The sequence below is a fragment of the Miscanthus floridulus genome, unplaced genomic scaffold, assembly GCF_019320115.1.
Source record: "Miscanthus floridulus cultivar M001 unplaced genomic scaffold, ASM1932011v1 os_2275, whole genome shotgun sequence".
Lineage (NCBI taxonomy): Eukaryota > Viridiplantae > Streptophyta > Magnoliopsida > Poales > Poaceae > Miscanthus > Miscanthus floridulus.
Window position 1 is genome coordinate 6,094 of NW_027098199.1, and position 23,866 is coordinate 29,959.

A 23,866-nucleotide genomic window follows, 5' to 3' on the forward strand; every position below is an offset into this window, starting at 1 on the left:
AGAAAAAAAGAACATGCTCTTGAAGGGAAAGAAATCGGAACGTACAGAAAAAGGCATCCAGATTGGACTCCGTTACGTACATTGATAGGAGACGGAGCCGATGTGAGGATGCATTCGTGACTCGGGAGAGAAAAAAAAGATGGGCGGACGAAAAATTGTTGGGGAGAAATTTTGTCTGTTTAATAAATATATATTAGGTATCGGTATAGATGTGTCTTCCTTGTCCATGTCTTCACTTTCAATCCACGTGAAGACATTTTTATATACTGTGATTGGGGGAATGAGTAGCTAATAACAGGCTATTTTACTTCCAATTGTATTTTTTGGACAGATTGACAGTTGACTAAAAATTAGGAAAAGGAAAATAGTAAAAGTCGAAAATTGATAACAACTAATTGTGGTCCAACCAATTACATGTGTCCCATCAATTTTATACTCTTCATTCTCCTTCCGGCGACCAAGACAAAAGGTTAAGGGGGCGTTTGGAATAAAGGATTTTTGAAAGAAAATCGTAGGTGGTAACAGCTAAAGGTTCAGGCTTTGTGTTACATTGTGGTGTACAGGTTGTCGCCAGATGGGTTATTGCGGTACTTAAGCTCCCTTTGGCACGGCTCATCCAAAACGACTTCACCGGTGAAGCCAAAGCCGGTGAAGCCAGAAAAACTGGTTTTTTTCGGCTTCTAGTTCATTTTAACCCCGACTTACAAAACAACTTCACGCTACAGTGCCTCGATTTGCGCAAAATAGATGAAGCCGAAGCCGGCATAACCGTGCCAAAGAGGCCCTTAGTATAGATGAGATTTAAAATTAAAGATAAATGCATTCGAGGAGGCGCCAGTTTCAACTGTCTTTCGCCATGGATCACTAGAAGTACAGAGTATGATTAAAAATTTAAACAAAAGAGTGTGAGCATGCGACATTTTAACAAGGAGAAACATGACATTTTTTTTCTGAAATTTGTCAAAGCAAATCATAACAACAGCGTAACAGAAAAAAGGCTGGGAAACATATACTCTCCAATTCACAAATTCTCTCCGCTAAACGCCATGCAAACTAAGATGGAAGATCTGCTTCCAATTCTATACCAAAATTGTTGTGGGTTGTGACCATATATATATACTTCTAGTCCCTCTCTTGCTCCTGTTGATACATAGTACAAGTATATATAGTGTGATATATAAAAGTACTATAAAAGTTGCAGAAGGCACTCGCCAGGAAATGGAATTGCAGTGCTGCATCCTGAATGTAACCGGGTTGCTCACGAACAAACGCCATTGGCAACTGGCTGCCCTGGCCTCGTCATCGAGAAGGACGGGTCGAGCCATCCTTCCTTCTTGGCGCGCTCGACGCAGCAGCCGAGCTGCTTCGCGGCGTCAGGCACGTCGAGTGCGAGGTCGTCGACGCAGTCGGCCACCCTGTTGAAGCCCTTGGTCATCTGGTTCGGCGTGATCAGACCGCGGCCGTAGCACTCGCTGAGGAGCTCCCAGAGCCGCTCGTCTTTGCCCCGCTTTTCGATGGTCGCCACCAGCGCCTTCTTCACCACCTCGTGGTGGAAGAAGGGCATGCCGATATCCATGATGCATCGGCACGCCTCCCGGATGTCGCCGCCGCAGTCGTACTCCTGCAGCAGCTTGCCGATCTTGTCCTTCACCTCGTCCAGCTCCCAGCCTGCCTTGCCGCTGCCGCCGCCGCCCCAGCACCGCAGGATCCGCTCCGCGGAGAGCTTCGCGCCGAGCAGCGATTGGGCGTTCCGGAGCGCCAGCATGCCGGTGGAGCCATCCGCCTTGACGCGGCTGGCATCCTCCTCCATTGCCTCCAGGTCCGACGGCGCGATCACCTCGTCAACCACGGACCTAGCAAAGAACATGGTCAGGTCCTCGACTATGGTCGGGTTGTCCAGCGCGGCGTCCTCGGCGGCCTCGATAAGGAGGTGGAACCCTGCCACGACGTCCTCCGGCGGCATGCAGAGCGAGGAGAGCAGCACCGACGCCATCTCCTTCTCGCGGCTCTTCCGGTCCATCGCGGCGTTGACCAGCTTCTGGACGAAGATGGCATTGAAGGAGGGACAGCACGAGTAGTTCTCTGCCTCCAACCAGCTCAAGACCTCGATGATGTCGCCGGTCAAGAAGTACTCCTTTATGATCAAAATGGCCTTCGCCTTGAACTGCCGCACCGCCGCGTCGTCGACCTCGCTGCTCTTCTTCGGCTCCGGTGGCAACGGTTTCAAGCACGACTCGCACAGCCAGCCCTCCGACGAAGCCTTATGGATCACCGATTTCACAATGCACCTCGCATTCGGCACGTCAAGCGTCAGATCGTCTAGAGAGTCGATCAAACGGTCGAACCCTTTAGCGATCTGGCTCTCGTTGATAACCCCTTCCTCCGACGCCGACTTGAGGAGGTCCAGGATGTGGCCCTCGGACGCACCGCCGCGCTCCACGGCGAGAACGAGCGCGCGCTTGACGACGTCGTGGTGAAAGAAGGGGATCTTGAGGTCCCTGATGCACCGCAAGGCCTCGCTCCTATCGCCGGCGGCGAGGTACTCCTCCAGGATGTCGGATATCTTGGCCTTGGCCTCCTCCACCGTGATCCGCTTGCTGCCGCCCCACCTCTGCAGGACGATCTCGCCGTGGTGCGGCACGGACAGGTAGCTCTTCTCCGCCCTGCGGAGGACCTCGGCGCCCTTGCACCCGTCGGGCAAGCACGCGCTCTGCTTGGCCAGGAACGCCGGCGGCAGCATGTCGTCGACGACTGCGCGGGCGACGAACACGGCGAGGATGTCGACGGCGTCGGGCGTGTCGACGGACAGGTCGTCGCAGGACTCGGTGAGCTTGCAGAAGCCCTTGCAGAGCTGCGGGCGGTCGACGACGTCGCCGTAGAGCGAGGACAGCAGCACGGCCGCCATCTCCTTCTCCCTGTCGTGGCGGTCCATTGCCACGGACACCAGCTTCTTGACGAAGTAGTAGTGGTAGCACGGCACGTGGAGCTCCCGCAGTTCGTTCGCCGTCGCGGCGACGTCGTCCGTGGAGAAGTACTCCTCCACGATCGTGGTGGCCTTCCTCTTGAACTGAAGGAATTCTTCAGAAGAAAGCGTCGGGCTCTGCTGGACCATTTCCTCGGGGTCGTCAAAACGCAGAGGAAATCAAGCATTAACACGTCGACTGCGCCAAACACCGGCTTAGTTACCTCGGTGGCGCAGCATTTGAGCGGCGCCTGGTGTTCCTGAGGCCGTGGAACAATGCAGTCGTGGTCGTACTCCATGGGGACCCTCCGCAACTCCTCTATGGCATCCGACCGAGAGCTGTAGGCAGCAGACGTCCCCTGCAATCAGCTGCAGACTGCAGGGGGCTTTCCTGTCATGAGTTCGAGAGATTCAAAGCATGGAGCAGCACCGGAGCTTATTCGAGACGGTCACCGAGATGATCGAGGGGCTCCCTTGTTTTTACTGGAGTTATTTCTCTTCTTGGCGACAGCTCTAACTCAGGGAGCGATTGAGAGAGAGCTGTGAGGAGCCAATGCATCAGATCGAATGGTTTTTATGTGCTTGAGCCTCGCAGTCAGCGTAGGAAGAAAGGGGCAAAGGCTGTAAGAGGTCTAGACGCGCCACGTCATCTATGGACCTTGTCACTGCATGGTGAGCACGGGTGCAGAGATACGGCGCACAGGCTTTGCGGTGTACCAAGGATTAGTGGACGTAGAGCATGCGCATATGGCGCTAGGTAACTGGAGCCGATGAACCGGGTCCTGGCCCTGGAGACCCGGGCAAGAGGTGAATACTTTTTGGTCCTAATCCTAAACATAGAAAACTGCAGAACCCAAGCCGACCGTCCAGAGTTTTAGATGCGATGAATAGGAGGAAGTGCATGCATGCCGCGTACGTGGGGAGATTTGCGTCGAGCGCGGATAGCTTCGTGAGTTCAACGGACTTGATCAGTCTTCTTGTGGCAAGGCTCTGCTTCTGGCTCCTCCAGAAAAAAATGGCTTCTTTAGTAACCAAAATTGTTTATAGAAATATTTAGCAAAACAACTTCTCATCATATTATTCAGAATTAAGGGCAAAAGAGATTGTCCATCGTGCTCTTGTGCATTTAATTTAGTTATATACACTGATAAGAAACTATTAAAACACACCATTAATATGCCCGTGTTAACGCACATGCAAATTAAAACAACAAAAAAATTAGACATACAAATTAAAAACAACCAAAGTATGAGCTGACAAAACTTAAATTTCATTAAAAAATAAAACCAAAACCCATGTCTTGATACATGAAAAATATTTTACAAATCGGTAACCTCTGAAACTTTATAGCCAGCTTTTTCATTCCAATTGTTTCCTTTTTCAACAATTACATTGTGGTGTTGATATCAGCGAACAAATGTGAGAACACGAGACAATGGCAAGGTGACAAAATGCTTAAAATGTAACATGCTCCCAAGAACGCTAGAATTTTATAACAGTGAGGTTCGCAAGACCTGCTCTCTTTTCTACATCTAACCTTCAGTTTCCAGGACATGAACAAAAAGTTAGCATGAGCGATGGCCTTATTCGGCTGGCTGGAAAAACGACTGATGATGATGCTGATGTTGATTTATTGTGAGAGAAAAACACTGTTAGCGTGTGTTTAGTTTCTACCCAAAATCCCAAAAAGTGCTACAGTACCCATCACATCGAATCTTGCGATACGTGCATGGAGCATTAAATGTAGATGAAAAAAAAACTAATTGCACAGTTTGGTTGGAAATTACGAGACGAACGTTTTGAGCCTAATTAGTCCATGATTGAACACTATTTATCAAATAAAAACGAAAAAGTGCTACAGTAGCCCAAATTCCAACTTTGTGCCAACTAAACACGCGCTTATTTCGTTGAAACAGTACAACTGATAAGTTCAAACGAATAGGGCCGAAAGAGTAGTGTCCTTCTCTCATACATCTGCCATTACCATCTCACAACTACTAATTAACCAAGTACACACGTACACATGTAGAGGATAAGAATGGCACAAACATACCAGCAAGAGTGATCCTTAGGGCCCGTTCATTTAGACTGATTTCCGAACGGAACACTTCCTGGTGATGGTTAGCCATATGAAATACAACATCGTTCCTGGCCAGATCGGTTCCGGCACTCGATTTCGTGTGAAACAAACGTGCCCAAAGGGGGAGATCGTAGCAAAAACGAGGCAAGAACCTTATTCTCTTAGGCTCAGTTGGGAATTTGGGATTTTATAGGAGTTTTATGGCTATTAAATAAGATGAATAAAATAGTACATGTACAAAGAGATACGAGATGAAAGTTTTATTGGATGAAATGAGTTTTATGAAAATAAAACTTGTCTACACTATTTTCAAAATATAGGAAACCCGGCTAAGACAAGCCTTGCGCAAAATGCACTGTAGTAAAAGACAAATAATTAAGTCATAATAAGTTGTTCGCCATATATTAGAGCTAAATATCAAACACATGTGCTAGGAAAACCATATCTCTGGTAAAAAAAAACGATTGGACAAGGCACGAGGTCAAGTTCTTGCTTTCACCATGGTTATCCATAGAGCAAAAGTAAGATACTTCCTGTCGGGTATCGATATTAGGATACCCGGAGGAAGGAAGTTAACGGCCACGAACGTTAATTCGCTCGAATGGTCTAAGACGTATTTAAGGTCTCACCCGACCCCGAGGGCGCGGGCTTCGTCTCGCCCGACCCTGAGGGCGCGGGCCCCGTCTCGCCAGACCCCTCAGGCGCGGGCTCCGTCTCGCCCGACCACGAGGGCGCGGGCCCCATCTCGCCAGACCCCTCAGTCCGCGGGCTCTGTCTCGCCCGACCCCATGGGCGCGGGCTCCGTCTCGCCAGACCCCTCGGGCGCGGGTTCCGTCTCGCCCGATGAGGGTCCATGCCGCCCCCAACCACTACAGGTCCAAGCGTATGGACCTGGGTCAAGCCTCTGACACCAGAAGGGGTGCGGGCACACCTTGACGTGACCCATGGCCACGACAGGCCACGCCCGGGGGTTCGCATCGCCAACAGTGACGGGTGCGTGAGCGCTGTGCTGCCTAATCCTTGGACGGTCGCTGACAGGCACGTCGGTTCACCACGTCGTCCGCCGGGACGGGATGGAACGTGTAACACCCCGGCTGTTAGTCACGAGTTAAGCAGAGAAATTGAACTTAAGTAGGATATGTCAAGCAATGATTATGATCTCTAGTTCATAATCTGGAAGTAATGATGAAGGTATTGAGGTCAAACCTATGAAAATGAGCCCCAACTTGGACTCGGACAATACACTTTGCTTACAAGTGGACCCTAGTTAGATTAGGCATGAGTAATGTTAAACATGCTTGTTTCATGTACATTACATCAACATGCATCCATCTTGACCAGTGGAAAAGTTTTATGAAGTTTGGAATCAAGAAGTCACATGAGATGATAAGCTATAACCTTGATTGAATTGCTTTATTAAGTAAATGGGAATATGTCATGTTGACCAAACCTTGCTACCTTGCCCAAATGACTCTAATTGAACTCTACAACAAAAGTTATGAGGGTTCATGTTGAGCAAGTGGCCAGAAAATGCTTCAGTAGATCAAAAAGGATAATTTAAGCTTTATCATGATGTTACTTTGACTTGGTTTGGACTGTGGCTTAGACTGTTTGCATGGTAGTGGAACCTAAATAAAAGTTGTAGTTCATGTTATGTAGAACAAACTTTGTTTTTGGACCAAGAGCTAGATTATCTTGTAAGCAAGTCAAACAGAGGCTTGAAGATTGAATCAACTGTTGTCTTAGGCTCCCAGAAATTTTTGTAAGTCCCTGAAGTGATAGCAGCAAGTTAACTTTTTTGCGACATTTTATCGTCCAAATTAATGTGGTAGCTCAATTGGATTCCTTAAAATGAGTTGAATTACCTTTCATGGTGAAAATAATAAATCAAGTCTCATCAAATTTAGAGTTTATTTGGATCTTCAAAAATAGTTTCCAAAACAACAAAAGTTTACTTTGTCACTTAACTGACATTGACATGTCGACATTCCGTGTTCTCCAAATTTTGTTAAGCAACTTGATTTGGTACCAAAATAAAAGTTGGAGTATACATGGTGGAGAAGAGCTTATAAAAAGATGGCACTCATTTGACTTTGTTTTGACCATCAATTTGGATTTTTGTTTGTCGTTGTCAATACGTTGACACTGTCAATTTGGAGCTTAATACATAGCTAATGGAGAGCTCTAATGGACTAGAACCCTAAATAGGAGTTGAAGAGCATCAGGAGAGGAACAACTTTGCTTCAAGCACCATAGCCCAGTTCAGCACGTAATCAGCCCTAACGTGGCCTCCAAAATTGGATGAATCACGTCCGCCACCTGTTCGACCTCGTGCCTGCGTGTCTTCCATGCGCTGGCCGCGCCCCCACCATGGCCAACACACGTCCCACCTCCTTTACTAGCGCCACTGCTGATGGGGAGAGCCCGAGCACACTCCTCCCCATCCCTCACTCGCCTCTCCACTCTCCCAGGCGCTGCTCTCGCTCTCCCTCACCTTTGCTCGCGCGCACGGTCACCATGCTCACCATTACCAGGCCGACCGAGCTCCCACGCCGCTCCTCTACATGTCCTCCTCAGCTCTTGAGGCTAACCCCATCACCCTCACCATTGCATGCCGCACCACCCTAGCCCCTTTCCGAGCGCCGCTGTCGTCGCTCCATAGCTGAAGACGCCGGGCAGCTGGCCTCCTACCGCCATGGTGTCGCGGCTGAGCCTTTGCAGGCCATCATCAATCCAGACATGAGCCCCATGGTCGTGCGCTGGTCCTGCGGCCCCACCGTGCCCCTCCCTCGCCTCCAGCGACGCTCCTCATGGCTGGAGTCAGGCCGACAGAGGCCGTCCTCTGCTCTGTGCGGCGAGGAAGGAGAAGGGAAGGATCTTACACGTAAATAGAAGCTTTTCGAGGGTTTAAAATGTAGATCTCGTGACTCACATGAATAGTGCTGCGAGACTGTGGGTAATTCCAGAAGAGTTTTGGGTCTCTGATGCAAAGTCATTTTCCTTTATTTCATTTATTTGGCTGAAACTTTAGAAAATCATAATAAATTGTAGAAAATTATAAAATAGCAAATGAGGACCTTTTGGAATCCCTATGAGTAGATTTACATAGTAGAGTAATAATATGATATGTGTTAATAGAAGGTTTTTACTGTTTTTTTTATCTATGTTAATTAGGGTTTTCTAGAAAGAAATTCATATATAAAGTTGTGGTGCTCCAATTGCAATAAAATTTTTATGGTAGGATAATTATGCTATATGTATGCTGTGGTAAAAATTTTAGGTTCATTGGATGCAATATGACTGAGTTATTGGTTTATCTTGTTTAAAGTTTGATAAATAGCTTTAAATGGTTTTAAATAAGTTATGATTTTTATAAAGGTGTAAAAATGAAAAATATTGTTCCATTACCTTGGTATGATGTTGTTATGTCATGTTAATACATAATATGGCCATGTGCTTACATAAAATATGGATCTTTAGATTTATCTTGCTCTCACATGTTTTCTTGCTATAGTAATTTGTCTTTTTTGTAGTAATTAAATTATAAAACCTGAGCATGTAAAATTTGTGCAGTAGCCATGTTTTGTCATCATATTTATCTCATAAAAATCTCAGCTCTAAATTCTATGTTTGCAACATCACATATAATTAATATATAAATCATTTATAAAGGATGAATGTGAGCTCACTAGTAAATAATTATATATATGTATATGTTTTGTTATGAAGCTCCTAATGCATGTTGAATAAGTAAAATGCTGCTTGGTTATGTTAGGAGTGCCTTGCAGTGTATGCATGGATTATGTGTGTGCTATCTTGATTAACCCATCAATTAATAACTTCGTGGCATATGTGTTGATTGGGCTGCATGTGTACTTTTTGTGGTGCAATCATTTTCGTGATGATAATGATATTTGCTATAGATGGGATGAATATCAAAGTTGTATCTAACTTTATAATCTAGCTTGTGTTAAATTTTCATGACCATAGGCTTGAAGGTTTAGGAGTTATAGATTTTAGAAGTTTGTTGTCAGGCTTTGCTTATGCTCTGTGTAGGTTTAAAAGATTGATGTGTTTGACCTGTGTACATGTGGAATTACATCTTGGTCATAATATACGAGTTATATTTATTTTCATAAGATTTCTAAATTGTTAAAGATCACACATTTCGGTGGTCTAAATCTCTAGTTATGAGCTTGTGAAGTGGAATGACAGATTCTGTCCCAATCTGGACAGAGATGTCTTCTTTGTGTTATTTGACCTTGTTAGCTATAGAATTATCTTAAGATGATAATAAGAAAGTTATAGATAACTTCATAAGATTTTCATAAAGTTAATAATCATGTTTGTTAGATGAATAGAACTCTAGATATACATTTCTGAAGTTAATGTCAGTTTTCTGTCCTTATCGGTACAGACCTAAGATATTGGCATATTTGATCATGTTAACATATAAGTTAGATTTTGGAATGAATAACAAAGTTATATATAATTTTATTATCTTTGCAGAAAGTCTAAGATCACTTTTATTGAATGATTGTAATTCTAGTTATGGTTGAAACATGCGACTGCTGTACTGTTGTCCAAATTCTATGTATGCAATTAAGTTGATTGCCCATTCTTGATGTTGCTGGTGCATGCTCTAAATTATGTAGCCCTAGTTACTTAGTTGAATGACTTGATCTCTAGTGCTTAAATCAATATGATGTGACTATTCTTCATATTCATGCACTTACATCTTGCATCTCATCTAGGTACGCTAGATGAACCACGTGAAGGACGTGATGTTGGAGCCAAACCTGAAAATGGAGTTTGGTGAATCCAGAAGATGAAAGGACTAAGCAAGTGCTGAGATGGGAGATGCTTGCCAAGCAAGTGTCATCTAACAAATACTGACCTAGTGTTGGATCCTAGGCAAGCCCCAGAGTATTCGAAGTCTCTTATGTTTTTACAAATATCACTTGAGTTCTTTATGTTTGATGCATTAGGTTATAAGAGTTGATTGAAACCACTTGATGCATAGAACTACCTTATCCAGAAATAGACCTTGAACCCTATGTAGGTCCAGGATCAAATGTATGCTTAGCAATGCTTAGACCAGTAGAAGTTAGGTCATTTTCTATCACCTGCGAGATATATGTGGATATCAAAGCACGGTTGGCTATATTTGCTATCGTGGAAATAACCATGTGTTGATAAATAAAGGGAGACTTGGTGGGATTGTGATAGAGAAGCAATAAGGCATGGAGGTCTTGGTGCCTATTTATCCCAATCTATGTCGGTTAAGGACTGATTCGTTGTACATCCTTATGTCATGTTGAACGCATGCCTAGCACTTAGTTGACTGAATAAGTCGTTCCAACCGCGAAGTCGAGTAGCTCAACTCAGACCGGGACTCGATAAGTGAAAGTGCACACACTGGAGGTAGTAAGGATGTACGGGGAGCCAGTGGTGTGAGTCCAAGGGTAGGCCGGACCTGAACTTCCTGATAGACTGGTAGAATCTCTGAGGGTGCGGCGCTGATGAGACCCACGAAGTTGGTTCCTGAGTTATACCAAAGGTGACCTAAGACTACCTTGGCGCAGGTATGTCTGAGTTTGTGTTAGGAATAACTCTCTAGCTGGGTTGGAATCGATTCTAGTCGCCGTCTCTCCCGGATAGTGAGAACTTAACTAAGCAGCGACAACATAGCATTAATTGATGGAATTTGATGGTTATGATGAATATGGAAATGTTACACCGGCTATGGTTACTATTGCATATTACTAAATGATATTCCACATGTTTGGCACAGGTTAGATGTTAATCTAGAGATGAATAGCTATAATTAACTTGGTTACCAAATTATAAAAGGTATAGCTCAACTAGTGGCTTTTATGCAAAATATTGTCAAGCTAGCTCCACCTATAAAGTCTTGCCTACTCCTTGGTGTTACTTTATTTCTGGTTTATGATGGGTAAGTCTAGCTGAGTACATTTGAGTACTCAAGGTTTATCCCACCATGTTGCAGGTGAAGTTCTCGGTCTGCTGAAGATGATGGCTAACCATCGGTGGGCTCGATGACTCTATAGTTATTTCTCATCTATATGCTTTTATCAGAGGATGTCACTTATGCTAGCAATATATTTGGAACTTATATTATGTAATCATTTGAAAGCTATGTTGTTTTCACTAATCGGTTTTGAAACCCAAACTTGTTTTATTAATTGTGAACCCATTTGTAATATTATTTCCGCTGCAACTCTGTGTATGTGATGTGTATTTGCTTAATCATGCGATCTTGGTTATAATGTTCATTTACCGAGGTCCTTCGTGACACTCGGTGAACTACCGGGTTTATATAAGTGAAAGTATGCACGCGTCAACGTGTCAAATGGAAACAACCGTACTTGATCTTGTATAAATTAGGTGGTTTTGTCATAGAATGTCATGAACTGCTAATGACGTCAAGGCATGACACCAGTGGTGAACAGGTCCACGACATGGAGCTATCCCCGTCATTATCTACAGGACCGACGGGACCCGCATAAAGGAGATGAAGGACACCGCGACCCTAGAGGCCTTCTTCTCCCTCACTTTTCTCCTTTTCTCTCTCTGTACCCTGCATCTTCCCCTTCACCTATAAAAGGGGAAGCAGGACGCTCCATGAGAGGGGGCACACGGCTGAACAAGCTCAACAAGACTCAACCCTGTTTGATCTTTTCACCAGACTTGGGACCTTCTCCCTCTCTCGCCTACTATAAACTAGTGCTGGTAATACGAGCAGCAACAGACTTGACGTAGGGATATTCTGTCCAAACCAGTATAAATCCTTGTGTCCTCCGAGCACACCATCCGGGCCAGACGTGCAGATACAAAATTTACTAGCTGGTGATATGAAACATCGACAGTTGGTGCGCCAGGTAGGGGCTTTTGCACGTCTCGACATCCACATCAGGCCTTGGATGGCTAGTCATGGTGTTAGCTGGGTCCTGGGCACGCGCGTGTGCTTCGGGAGCCTAGACTTCATCGTCACGATGGAGGGAGAGTTGGCGCAGGCTCCCGCCGCCATCTAACCTCTCTACTCTACCGGCCTCGACACGATCGTCGAGGTGCTTAAGGAGCTGTAGCTGCACGTGCCGGAGGCCCATGTCCCCAGGAGCGACTGGCTCCTTGGCTTCGATTATGGGAGGCTAGAGCACTAGCTCGACGCCTTCCTAGGACCTCGACCATCCTGGGAGGACCTACGCTGCCTCACCTTCTCGTTCGCCAACATCATGATATAGCTTGCTGGAGGGAAACTGCTCTCTCCAGAATACCTCATCTGGAGCGCCCCGATAGCGTTCCTATTTGGTCTATGCAACGCCGCAAGGACCATTGGTCACCTCACAGTACAACACATGTGCCTGTCCCCCTCGGATGATGAATTCATGGGTATGACGGAATACATCACGGAATCTTTCCACGACCTTCTCGTGGGAGATTTAGAGTCACTCTCTAACTCTGACTCCAGTAGGGGAAGCCATGATCCCTCGTGAGAATGTTTTATGGTAGATACCCCTGAGGGACACGTCAAAAGCATCTATGAGGGAGGGCTACCCCACCAAACGACCTCGACGATGAGGTCAAGGAAGATGCAGGGGCCCTTCCTCGCATGTGGGTGGAACAGCTAAGGGCATGGCACTAGGAGCTCGATGGTGCATGACTCCAACTCAAGCAGGAGCGCACGGAGCTCAAGCACCGCGAAGACAGTGGGCTTCCACGTGCCATGGCCCATGACATGAACTGAAGGATCATCAAAGATGATGGAGCCAGAACATCGCTGCCACAGTGGCCTTGCTCTAAGGGCTCTAGAGCCTAAGACACCCGATGATCATTGGGCCCATCGCGAGATCTGCACACTACTCGAGCATGTAGCGGTGTAGCAGGTAGAGAGCTCGCTGTCTTGGTGATGCGAGCTAGAAGTGACGAGATGCTAGCAGTGTACGGAACGCCAGCCCGGTGCATGAGCGTCTTAGCCTCCACCATGACACACGTAACACCTTGGATGCCCGTAGGTGTGGGCGAAGTGACAAGAGAGAGGAAGCCAGTCGTGGCTACCACCCTTGTCACGGTGGATGCTACGATAGCGGCGAGGACCGTACCCCAAGCCCTGACCTACCGGGACCTCAGGCCTTCGGCCAGCACATCCTCAACATTGGCTTCCCACCATGGTACCGATCGTCGACCAACATCCTGAAATACTCCAGGGAAATGAACCCCGTACTATGGCTCAAGGATTACCGCCTTGCCTGTCAAGCTGGTGGAGTGGATAGTGATAGTTTCATTATCCGCTACCTCCCATTATTCCTGGCTGATTCAGTGTGAACATGGTTGGAGCACCTTCCGCCCAACTGGATTCAAAGTTGGGCGGACCTAAAGAAGATTTTCGTGGAAAACATCCAGGGCACCTACATGCATCTTGGTAACCCATGGGATCTCAAAAACTACCGATAGAAGTCTGAGGAAACTCTTTGTGAGTACATCTGGCGCTTCTCTCAGTAGTGCAATGAGCTGCCCAACATCACCGACGTCGACGTTATAGGAGCCTTCCTGTCCGGGACCACCTACGAGTCCCTGGTTCATAAGCTAGGACACAAGGGCTCACGAACCACCAAGGAGCTCCTCAACATCGCCACCAGCCACACCTCAGGTGAGGAGGCGGTCAGAGTAATTTTTGACCGTCCCAAGGGCAAGGCGAAGCGGGACGAGGACACCAGTGAAGGCGCATCCAACCGCCCCAACAAGAAGAAGAACAAGTAGTGGCATGAGGGCTCACTTGTGGCCACTGTCTACCACAAGGGGGTTAGAAGCCCGCTAAGGGTACCCCAGACCACTTCGAGAAGCTGCTCGAAGGGCCATGCTCAAACCATGCCTTCCTCGTCAAGCACCTATACAAAGACTATGCCCTCATGAAGCGGTTCCTTCCGGTGCCTCTAGTAAGAGGGAGCATAGGAAGGAGTCCAAGCCAGTGGTAGACGATGCCAAGGGGAAAGATGGTGGCTTTCTGATGCTGGATGGCTGCCTCATGATCTTTAGGGGGTCGGCGGCCTATGACTCCATGCACCGCCAGAAGCTTGCGCACCGCGAGGTCTATGCGACTGAGCCGGCCATGCCTTCCTTCCTCTGATGGTCAGAGTTCGTGATCACCTTTGATCGGACTGACCACCTAGAAAGCGTCCCATGGTCGGAAAGATACCAACTCGTGGTTGACCCAATTGTCGGCACGAAGAGGCTCACCAAGGTGCTGATGGATAGAGGCAGTGGCCTCAACATCATGTACGCTGAGACGCTCAACACCATGGGCATTGATCAATCACGCATCTGGCCAACCGGGGCGCCTTTCCACAACATCGTGCCCGGAAAATAGGCCGTGCCGCTTGGGCAGATCGATCTGCCCATCATCTTCGGGAATCCATCCAATTATAGGACGGAGACCCTTACCTTCAAGGTGGTCGGGTTGCATGGCACCTACCATGCCATCCTACGACATCCAGGCTACGCGAAGTTCATGGATGTCCCCAACTACACCTATCTAAAGTTGAAGATACCGGGTCCATGCAGGGTCATCACCGTCGGCACCTCCTTCTAGCGTGCTTACGAGTGCGAGGTCGAGTGCTGCGAACATGCCACGGCGATCGTCAAAGAAGCACCTGACCCTAAGCGGCCGACCAAGTCTTTTGAGCCCGTGGAGGGCACCAGGGAGGTCCTCATAGACCCCAGTAGCTCCGAGGGCAAAGTGGTGTGCATCGGCACCACACTTTCCTCCAAATAGGAAAGCGCGCTCGTCGACTTCCTCTGCGCCAATAGAGACATCTTTGTGTGGAGACCCTTGGACATGCCAGGCATTCTGAGAAAAGTCACCGAGCATGCCTTGAAGATCAGGCCAGACTCCAAGCCAGTGAAGCAGCGCCTATGTCACTTCGATGAGGAGAAGTGTAGGGCCATCAGCGAGGAGATTGCAAAGCTTTTGGTAGCCAGATTCATCAAGAAAGTGTATCACCCTGAGTGGTTGGCCAATCCTGTTCTTGTAAGAAAAAAGAGTGGGAAATGGAGAATGTGTGTTGATTACATGGGTCTCAACAAAGCATGTCCAAACGATCCATTTCCTTTGCCATGCATAGATCAAGTAGTCGACTCGACCTCAGGGTGCGAAACCCTTTGCTTCCTTGATGCGTACTTTGGGTACCATCAAATCATGATGAAAGAGTCCGACCAACTCACGACATCTTTCATCACACCGTTAGGATCATTCTACTACGTCACAATGACGTTTGGTCTAAAAAACACAGGGGCTATGCATCAGCGTTGTATGCTCAAGTGTTTCGGGGACCTGATCGAGCAAACTATTGAGGCCTACGTAGACGACATTGTGGTCAAGACCAAACAGGCTGACGAGCTTGTAGCCGACCTGGAGTAGACCTTCGTGAAACTCTGAGCAAATGACATCAAACTCAACCCCAAGAAATACGTTTTTGGGGTCCCAAGGGGTATGCTGCTGGGTTTTATCGTCTCCAAGCATGGCATCGAAGCCAACCCAGAGAAGATCTCAGCCATCACGAGGATGGACCTGATTTAGAACATAAAGGGGGTACAACGAGTTACAAGGTGCCTCGCCACGCTCAATAGTTTTATCTCATGCCTCGACGAACGAGGTCTCCCCCTCTATCGGCTTCTGAAGAAAGCCGACCATTTCGAATGGACACCCGAGGCCTAGGAGGCACTTGACAAGGTCAAGCAGCTCCTGACAAAGGCCTCGATCCTTGCCCCCCTGACCGATGGGGAACCACTCCTGCTCTACATTGTGGCCACCACGCAAGTGGCTAGCGCCGCCCTAGTGGTAGAGTGGGAAGAGGAGGGACACGCCCTCAAAGTATAGCATCACATGTACTTCGTTAGCGAGGTCTTGTCTGATTCTAAGACTCGCTACCCCCAAATCTAGAAACTCCTATACATCGTCCTTATCGCCATGAGAAAGTTACATCATTACTTTGAGTGACATCCGGTGATGGTCGTGACGTCCTTCCCCCTCGACGAGTGTTGGTGTTTGTTGACGTGTCACTTGTCTAAGTACTTAGCCACCTATTGTAAACCTATACCTCCTAACTTTACTAGGTTGTCATCCCTAGTGATGATGTCAGAGATATGTGTTGGTACTACATAGCATTACTACTAGAATAACACTAAGCAGTTCTTTATTAATTATGTGACTAGAGAGAATATATGTAAATCTATAAATGAAAAGTATCCGCAAGCACACAGATAATATACCATTGTAGTATTTTACCCAAGAGTATTCTAGGTATCGTTATTTATATTGTTACCACTAGGAAGGTCTAGCATGGACATGTATTGATAACTTATACTATTAAAGGAGAAATAAGCTATAGCTAATATTCTACTCACAACAGGGGTAAGTCATAAGATAAGAGATGTATAAATGATAAGTAATGAGAATAATGAATCACTCAGAGCACTCCTTTCTATAGCATTAGCATGGTCAGGTAGCATATTAGAGGAATAATTCCTAAGTCATTCTTAATTACAAGTCAAAGCATATATTTGATTAGTGTAATTACACCTAGTAATCATGGCTAAGATCATCATCATATCTACACATAAGGGATATTACTAAGGAAGATTGAGGGTAGAGCTCGTTCTACCGTTGTAATCGGACCCTACGTGCACCTATATTTGGGGAGTAGACTACAAAGGACTCAACAGAAGTGTCACATCCGCAATCTACCACATGACCCAGAATATAGGGTGTATCTACAGGTAAACAACGTATAAGCACCACACTTACACAATGTCGACCACCCACCCCATGTACTTTAGAGTAAGCGCTATACGAACTTGTGCATAAACATAATGATAAACTAGCTATACTAAGTATATAATCAAAGTAGACATTGAATATCATAATGAAGAATATGAATAAGATGAACACTAAGATTGTCATAACAATTGTAACTAGCATATAAAAAAAATGGAGAAACAAGAGAGAGAGAGGGGTACTAAGTTTATACCAAACCACACTCTTGACAAGATCAGAAATCCAAGCAAAGTCCTGCTTGCCTCCCTCTAGATCTATCCTAACTAGCTATGCTATGGAGGAGGAGCTTTGAGGAGATTAGGGTTTCTGTCTTCTCAAATGACTTGATGACTTATGATTCCTAGGGGAGGCAGGGGCTAGATTATATAGCCCTGAGGGTCCAACGTGAGCCCTTGGATCAAACTAACTTAAGCAATGGTCTAGATGCATCCTCAAAGGTGGTGGGAGACCATCATATGAAGCTGGCTGACAGGTGGGCCTAGGAGGGCCGAACGGCCCCATCTACAGGCTAGGTGGCCCCCACCTATCAGGGGGTGGCCCTCTGCTTCGGTGACGTGGCTTCTAGACACTTCTAGAGTCTTCCCACGTAGGTACTACGATGGAACTCCATATTTTCCTTTGACGATTAGGTCCTCCTTAGCGGTTTTCTAATTAAACCCTGCTGGAAACACAGATTCACCAAAACTCATGGAATTTATTAGTTTAAACCCCTAAACCTTCATTGGTGATTATATTTATGCCCTTATACATGTTTAATTGATGGTTTATAATGGTTGTTAACTACCTTCAACAACTCCCCCAAGCTTACCTTTTGCTAGTCCCTTAGCAAAACTACACTTAGTAAATGGAATCTGGAGTTTAAGGATTTTGAAAACATTGAAGTAACGCCTCAAAAGTACACATGGGTTCAAACAAGAATTCTCCTCCGATATTAGAATAAACCGATCTGACTTTCAAACTTACCCATATTACCTTTTACCATAGGGCTTGTAGCCTTCACTTGGGTCTTGAGCAATTGAAAGACAGAACAATCAAGTCAAGCACTAGGTCTCAAGTTCTTTGCTCAACCATTATTCCAGAGTTTTTATATATTTTCAAAATAAAACTCAGAGCTTCTATTGTATGACTCTCTCAAGTCTCTCAATATATGTGGTATTTATGGATCCTCACCAAGGCAATAGTGATGTTATGCCTTTGTCTTCCTATAACTAAGGCTTATGTGGAGCTCATAGGAGTGAAGAAAGCATAAAAGAGCATACTTGCAATACATATATTGTAAAGTCAAACCTCAGATCCAAAGAGAGTTGAGTCATACAATCAAATCAGGATGTGCATGTGTATAGATGTATGGTGGATATATAAGGTGGCTAACCTAATTCTACTATGCTCATTCAAAACATATCTCTCATTTGAAACTTGGAAACAACTTTGCAAGAAAACAGGGGCTATCTTATTCATCTTCTTTTTCTTCTTCTCAGGCTGGCATCTGAGTACCCATTGTTTTAGTAATTTGGACACTTGTCTATTTTTTCTTATCTCTTTCTTTTTTATGAATAACTTTTGCGTAGCCACATGTTTCTTTTTTGCAACAGAACTTTTGAGAGATAGCAACAAGAACTTGGAGCATTTATTTGGTGGATATCCTATAGGGCATATTTTTAGTGTTCACTCCTAGTGTAGGAGTAAAATATTTTTGGGTGGATCTAGATGGAATGATATATTTTTGTGCCTACCCCTAGTGTAGGAGTAGTGCATATTTGGGTGGTTTGTACGTGATCTTGATTTCAAGAGCATGACAAACCTCTTATAAGGCATCAACAAAGCTTGACTAAACTCAATGCAAAACAAGCAACATATATGAGTGGGAGTTTTTCAAATCTAAATATCATATATGGCTCTAATAGGAATTCAAGCTTTGTCATATAGGAGTTCATCATGTAAGATTTTTATGTTTTTCGAAAGATAAATCTCTAGAACTTTAGTATCACTAGGAACAAGATAAACAACAGCTTAGACCTTCTCATATCATATCCGCCAATTACCTAGACTTAGATCAAGCATATGCTACCCACGAGTTTTCAGTTCAGAGTAAATTCTTATATCAAAACAATCATATCCAAAACTTGGAAGAATTCAAGGCTGAAAACTAGGTACTTGAAAGGAATTACGATAGAGCAACTAGCCAACATTTTCATTGCAAGAGATTATCCATAAAGCTCATTTATTTAACTCTTAAAAACAGAAAATTAGACACACACTTTTATTTTGTTTTTTTGTAATTTAAAATCTCACCTTATTGCAAGATAAATTTTTATTTTGTTTTAGTTTGTTATGCATCTTTTTATGACTTTAACAAATGTATATAAAACTCAAAGATAATAAAACCAAAAAGGGAAAGAAATACTTAGCTAGATACATGGGGGATGCTCTTCCCCCAAGTTGGATGTTGTCGGGGACCTAATACTGGGGTACCCTAGGAGGTGGAACCAATAACCATCGAACATTAAAAACTTCTGGACGGACAAGGACGCTGCTACGTTCCTTGCCCGAATGACGGAAGTTTGGTCCCGTCTCGCCCGACGCCTTTGGGCCAGCCCTGCCTCACCCGAGGGCTAAGGGCTAGTCTCCGCCTCACCCGACATCTTTGGGCCAGCCTCACCTCGCCCGAGGGCTAAGGGCTGGCCTCCGTTCCACCCGACACCTTTGGGATAGCTCCGCCTCACCCGAGGGCTGAAGGCTAGTCTCCGCCTCACCCGACGCCTTCGGGACAGCTTCGCCTCGCCCGAGGGTTGAGGGATAGACTCCGCCTCGCCCGAGGGTTGAGGGATAGACTCCGCCTCGCCCGACCCCTAGGGGGTTGGCTCAGTCACGCCCAAGGGATAAGGACTGGACTCTGTCTCACCCGATGACCGAGGACGAACCTCGCCCCATTCAATGTCCAAAGGCTGGTTTCATCTTACCTGATAACTTCTCCCCTGTTCCCTCATGATGATGGGTACAGAGCAAGACAAGACATTCAGGTCAACCACGGCTTCAAGGACCATACCCTACGCCCCGGTAGGAAAGGTACTGCCAGGGGAGCGACTGGACGGGTGCTTTAGACCCTTCGGGTGCCGTAGAGCCCAAAAGGTATTGTAGGCGTGTGCTCCTCGCCCTGTAGAGTTGTAGGCATCGCCTTCAGCTCTGGGACATAGAACCCAACGAAGATATATGACAACTGCTACACTCTAGAAAAGGATTTGCTATCTCCACAAATGACGGATATTCCATCACCACGCTATGGACCCAAGGGAGCGGCGCCCACTTCCTGACCCCTCAGGTCCACCAAATTAGAAGACCTTGCCCACGGCGCTACTCTAGACCCCGACCCTGCGTCCCTCTGACAGAGACTCATAGGAACCAGAAGGCATGCGGAGCAAGGCTGGGGGAGGCTCATAAGTTAAAACCACTGTACTACAGCCCGTACCCTACATAGGGCAGCATTCTATAACCGACCTGACATTCTACAGAGACATCGACAGTATTGTAGGCGCTTATCATCCTTCCACACCCATTAGAATGGGTAACCGAGCTGGGTAGACGTGAGCCACAAGGCTAGGTAGGGCACACATCCTAAGCCCTCACCCTTGTAAAGCCATCCCCTTCATCTATAAAAGGGGATGCGCTTCCTCCAACAAAAAGAGACCAAACGACACAACACACACACACACACAGTCAAGCTGCTACCAAGCTCTTAGCCTCCTTTCGACCCTTCCATCAGAGACTTAGGACCTATCCCTCTCTCGATCGTTTATATCCCCTACTATGAACCATTCACGATGCTAATAACATGAGCAGCAACAACTGGATGTAGGGATATTCAGCCCAAACCAGTATAAATCTTGTGTCACTTTAGCGCACCATCCGAGCCTAACGCGCATTACTATAAATTTACTTGCCGGTGCTTGTACGAAACACCGACAGTTGGCACGCCAGGTAGGGGGGCTTGTGCATTCCAAATTAGGCCTCGGATGGCCACCCACGCAATCAGCTGGGCCCCGGGCGCACATGTGTGGTTTAGCAACCTAGATTTCATCGTCACACTTGGAGGAGAACTGGCGCTGACCCACACGGCCGCCCAGTCTCTCCCTTCCATCAACCTCAGCCGTCTAAGGCCTGAGGGCCCGCCGGGCAACTCCCTTGGACCCCAGTTATCCAGGGAGGCCTCGCGCAACGTCGCCCTGTTTCCAGAAGGCCCCGTATGGAGCGCCCCGACAGTGTTTCTGTTTGGTCTCCGCAATGCTGCGGCGACCGCTGGCCACCTTCTGGCACTACGTATGGTTCAGCCACCCACGGACAGCGAGTTCATGGGGACGATTGAGCATGATACGGAGACTCTCTACGGGCTCCTCAATGAGGAGCCAGGATCGTTCTCCAGCTTGGACTCTAGTAGGGGGAGCCACCACCCTTCCAGGAATGCTTCATGGCGCAAACCTCCGAGGGGCACGTCGAAAGTGTCTCCGGGGAAGAGGTCACCCCGACAAAACAACCCTAACGGTAGATCTAGGGAAGAGACGGCCGCCCCCATCTCGCCTGGAGCAACTGAGGGCCCGTCAGCTAGAGATCGATGAGGTTGGGCAAGGGCTCGTCCGGGAGAGTACACGGACATCAATCGCGAGATTGAACGCTGCAAAGACAGGGGGCGCACGCGCGCCCCGGCCCGCACCATACACCAAAGGATCCTCACCGACGATGGGACCCTTCCTCACTTCGCTCGGGCGAGCCAAAACATCGCCGCAGCAACCACCTTGCTGCATGGCCTACCGGAGGCCACGACATCTGAGATCACCGCGCCCACCGAGAAATCCGCACGTTGCTCGAGCGTTGCGGCGGCGCAGCAAGCAAAAAGTTTGTTTGTCCCAATGACGCGAGCTCGACGCCAGCCAGCGAACGCCCTCGGTGTGCCCCACCAAGGACACATCCGTTCACCACAAACACCGCCAGGCGGTAGGGCACCCTTCACCATCCCGGGTGCATCAACGTTCTCAGCCATGATCATGATGTGCGCAGCACCATCGACGGCCCATAGGTGCGTCCACGGCGACGCAGGAGAGGCGGCCCGTCTGTGGCTACCATCCCCGGCGCGGCGGACGCTACGATAGCGGTGAGGACCGAAGCCTAAGCCCTGGCCTGCTAGGCCCTCAGGCCTTTGACGGACATATCCTCTACGCTGCGTTCCCCCTAAGGTATCGACCGCCTACCAACATCCCTTAAATATTATGGCGAAACAAATCCCTAGGCTTTGGCTCAAAGACTATCGGTCTTGCATGTCAGGCGGATGGTGGCGAGTGATGACAATTTCATTATTCGCAATCTCCCGCTGTTCTTGGCAATTGGCACGAGCATGGCTGGAGCACCTACCGTCCAACGCCATTCAAAGTTGGGCGGATCTAACGGAGATCTTCGTGGGCAACTCCAGGGCATGTACAAACGCCCCAGAAACCTGTGGGACCTCAAGAACTATCGCCAGAAGGCCGATGAAACCCTCCACGGGTACATCTGGTGCTTCTCTCGGTAGTGCAACGAGCTCCCTAACGTCACCAACGCCGACGTAATAGGAGCCTTCCTATCCAGGACAACCTATGAATCCCTGGTCCACAAGCTAGGATGCAGGGGCCCATAGACTACCAAGGAACTCCTAGACATCGCCACCAATCACGCATCTAGAGAGGAGGCGGTCGGAGCCATCTTCGACCGCTCTGACAGAAAGACGAGGCGGGATGAGGACGCCGGCGAGGGCGCCTCCAACCGTCCCGCCAAAAGGAAAAATAAGAAGCAACAGCGTGACAACTCGCTCATGGCCGCTGCCGACCGCAAAGGTGGCCGAAAGCCCACGGAGGGCACTCCAAACCACTTCGAGAAAATGCTCGAGGGGCCATGCCCAAACCATGCCTTCCTGGCCAAGCATCTATACAAGGATTGCGGCCTCATGCGCAAATACTTGTCCGGGGGCCTTAACAAAGGGGAGCAGGGGAAGGAATCTATTCCCACCACAGATGACACAGAAGAGAAGGATGACGCCTTCCCAATGCCGACCGATGCCCTCATGATCTAGAAGGATCAACGGCCTATGACTCCAAGCGCCGCTAGAAGGTCGCGCGTCGTGAGGTCTATACAACCAGACCGGCCACGCCTGCCTTCCTCTGGTGGTCGGAATCCACCATAACCTTCGACTGGACAGAGCATCCGATCGTCGGTCCAAAGCAGCTCATGAAAGTACTAATGGACAGAGGCAGCGGCCTCAACATCATGTACGCCAAGACGCTCGATGAGATGGGCGTCGATCGAATGAACCTCCATCCCATCCGAGCGCCTTTCCATGGCATCGTGCCTGGTAGGCAAGCCGTGCCACTGGGGCAGATCGATCTGCCCATCACTTTTGGGGATCGGTCCAATTACCGGACTGAGACCCTCACCTTCGACGTAGTGGGGTTCTCGGGGACTTTCCACGCCATCCTAGGACGACCATGCTACGTGAAGTTCATGGCTGTCTCCAACTATACATACCTTAAGCTGAAGATGCCGGGCCCCTATGGGGTTATCACCATCGGCACCTCCTTCCAGCGCGCTTACGAGTGCGAAGTCGAATGCTGCAGTCACGCATCCGCAGTCATCGCCTCCAAGGACTCGCCACCCTCAGGGAGGAGGTTGCCGAAAAAACACCCGACGCCAAGAAATCAACCGGGTCGTTTGAATCAGTAGAGGGCTCCAAGGAGGTCCTCGTGGACCCCAGCAGCTCCGAGACTAAAAGGGTACGCATTGGTACTGCGCTCTCCTCCGAAAAGGAAAGCGTGCTCGTCGACTTCCTCCGTGATAACAAAGACATCTTTGTGTGGAAACCCTCAGATATGCTAGGCATCTCGAGGGAGGTCGCCGAGCATACCTTAAAAATTCACCCAGGCTCCAAGTCGGTGAAGCAATGCCTACATCG

At 47.7% G+C, this 23,866-nt stretch overlaps 1 protein-coding gene across 2 annotated transcripts; it reads right to left on the bottom strand.

Moving 5' to 3' along the window:
- Positions 1–927: 927 nt before the first annotated feature.
- On the bottom strand, positions 928–3,537 carry LOC136534765 (MA3 DOMAIN-CONTAINING TRANSLATION REGULATORY FACTOR 2-like). Of its 2 annotated transcripts, none has more exons than XM_066527137.1 (2): positions 3,187–3,537; positions 928–3,103 (listed from the first exon to the last, which is right to left on the bottom strand). In XM_066527137.1, exons 1-2 carry the CDS (start codon positions 3,259–3,261, stop codon positions 1,259–1,261), a joined length of 1,920 nt encoding a protein of 639 aa, XP_066383234.1. In that variant the 5' UTR covers positions 3,262–3,537; the 3' UTR covers positions 928–1,258. The 2 variants fall into 2 exon arrangements, with proteins under 2 accessions (XP_066383234.1, XP_066383235.1); XM_066527138.1 differs by having other exon boundaries at positions 928–3,100; positions 3,187–3,536.
- Positions 3,538–23,866: the final 20,329 nt, after the last annotated feature.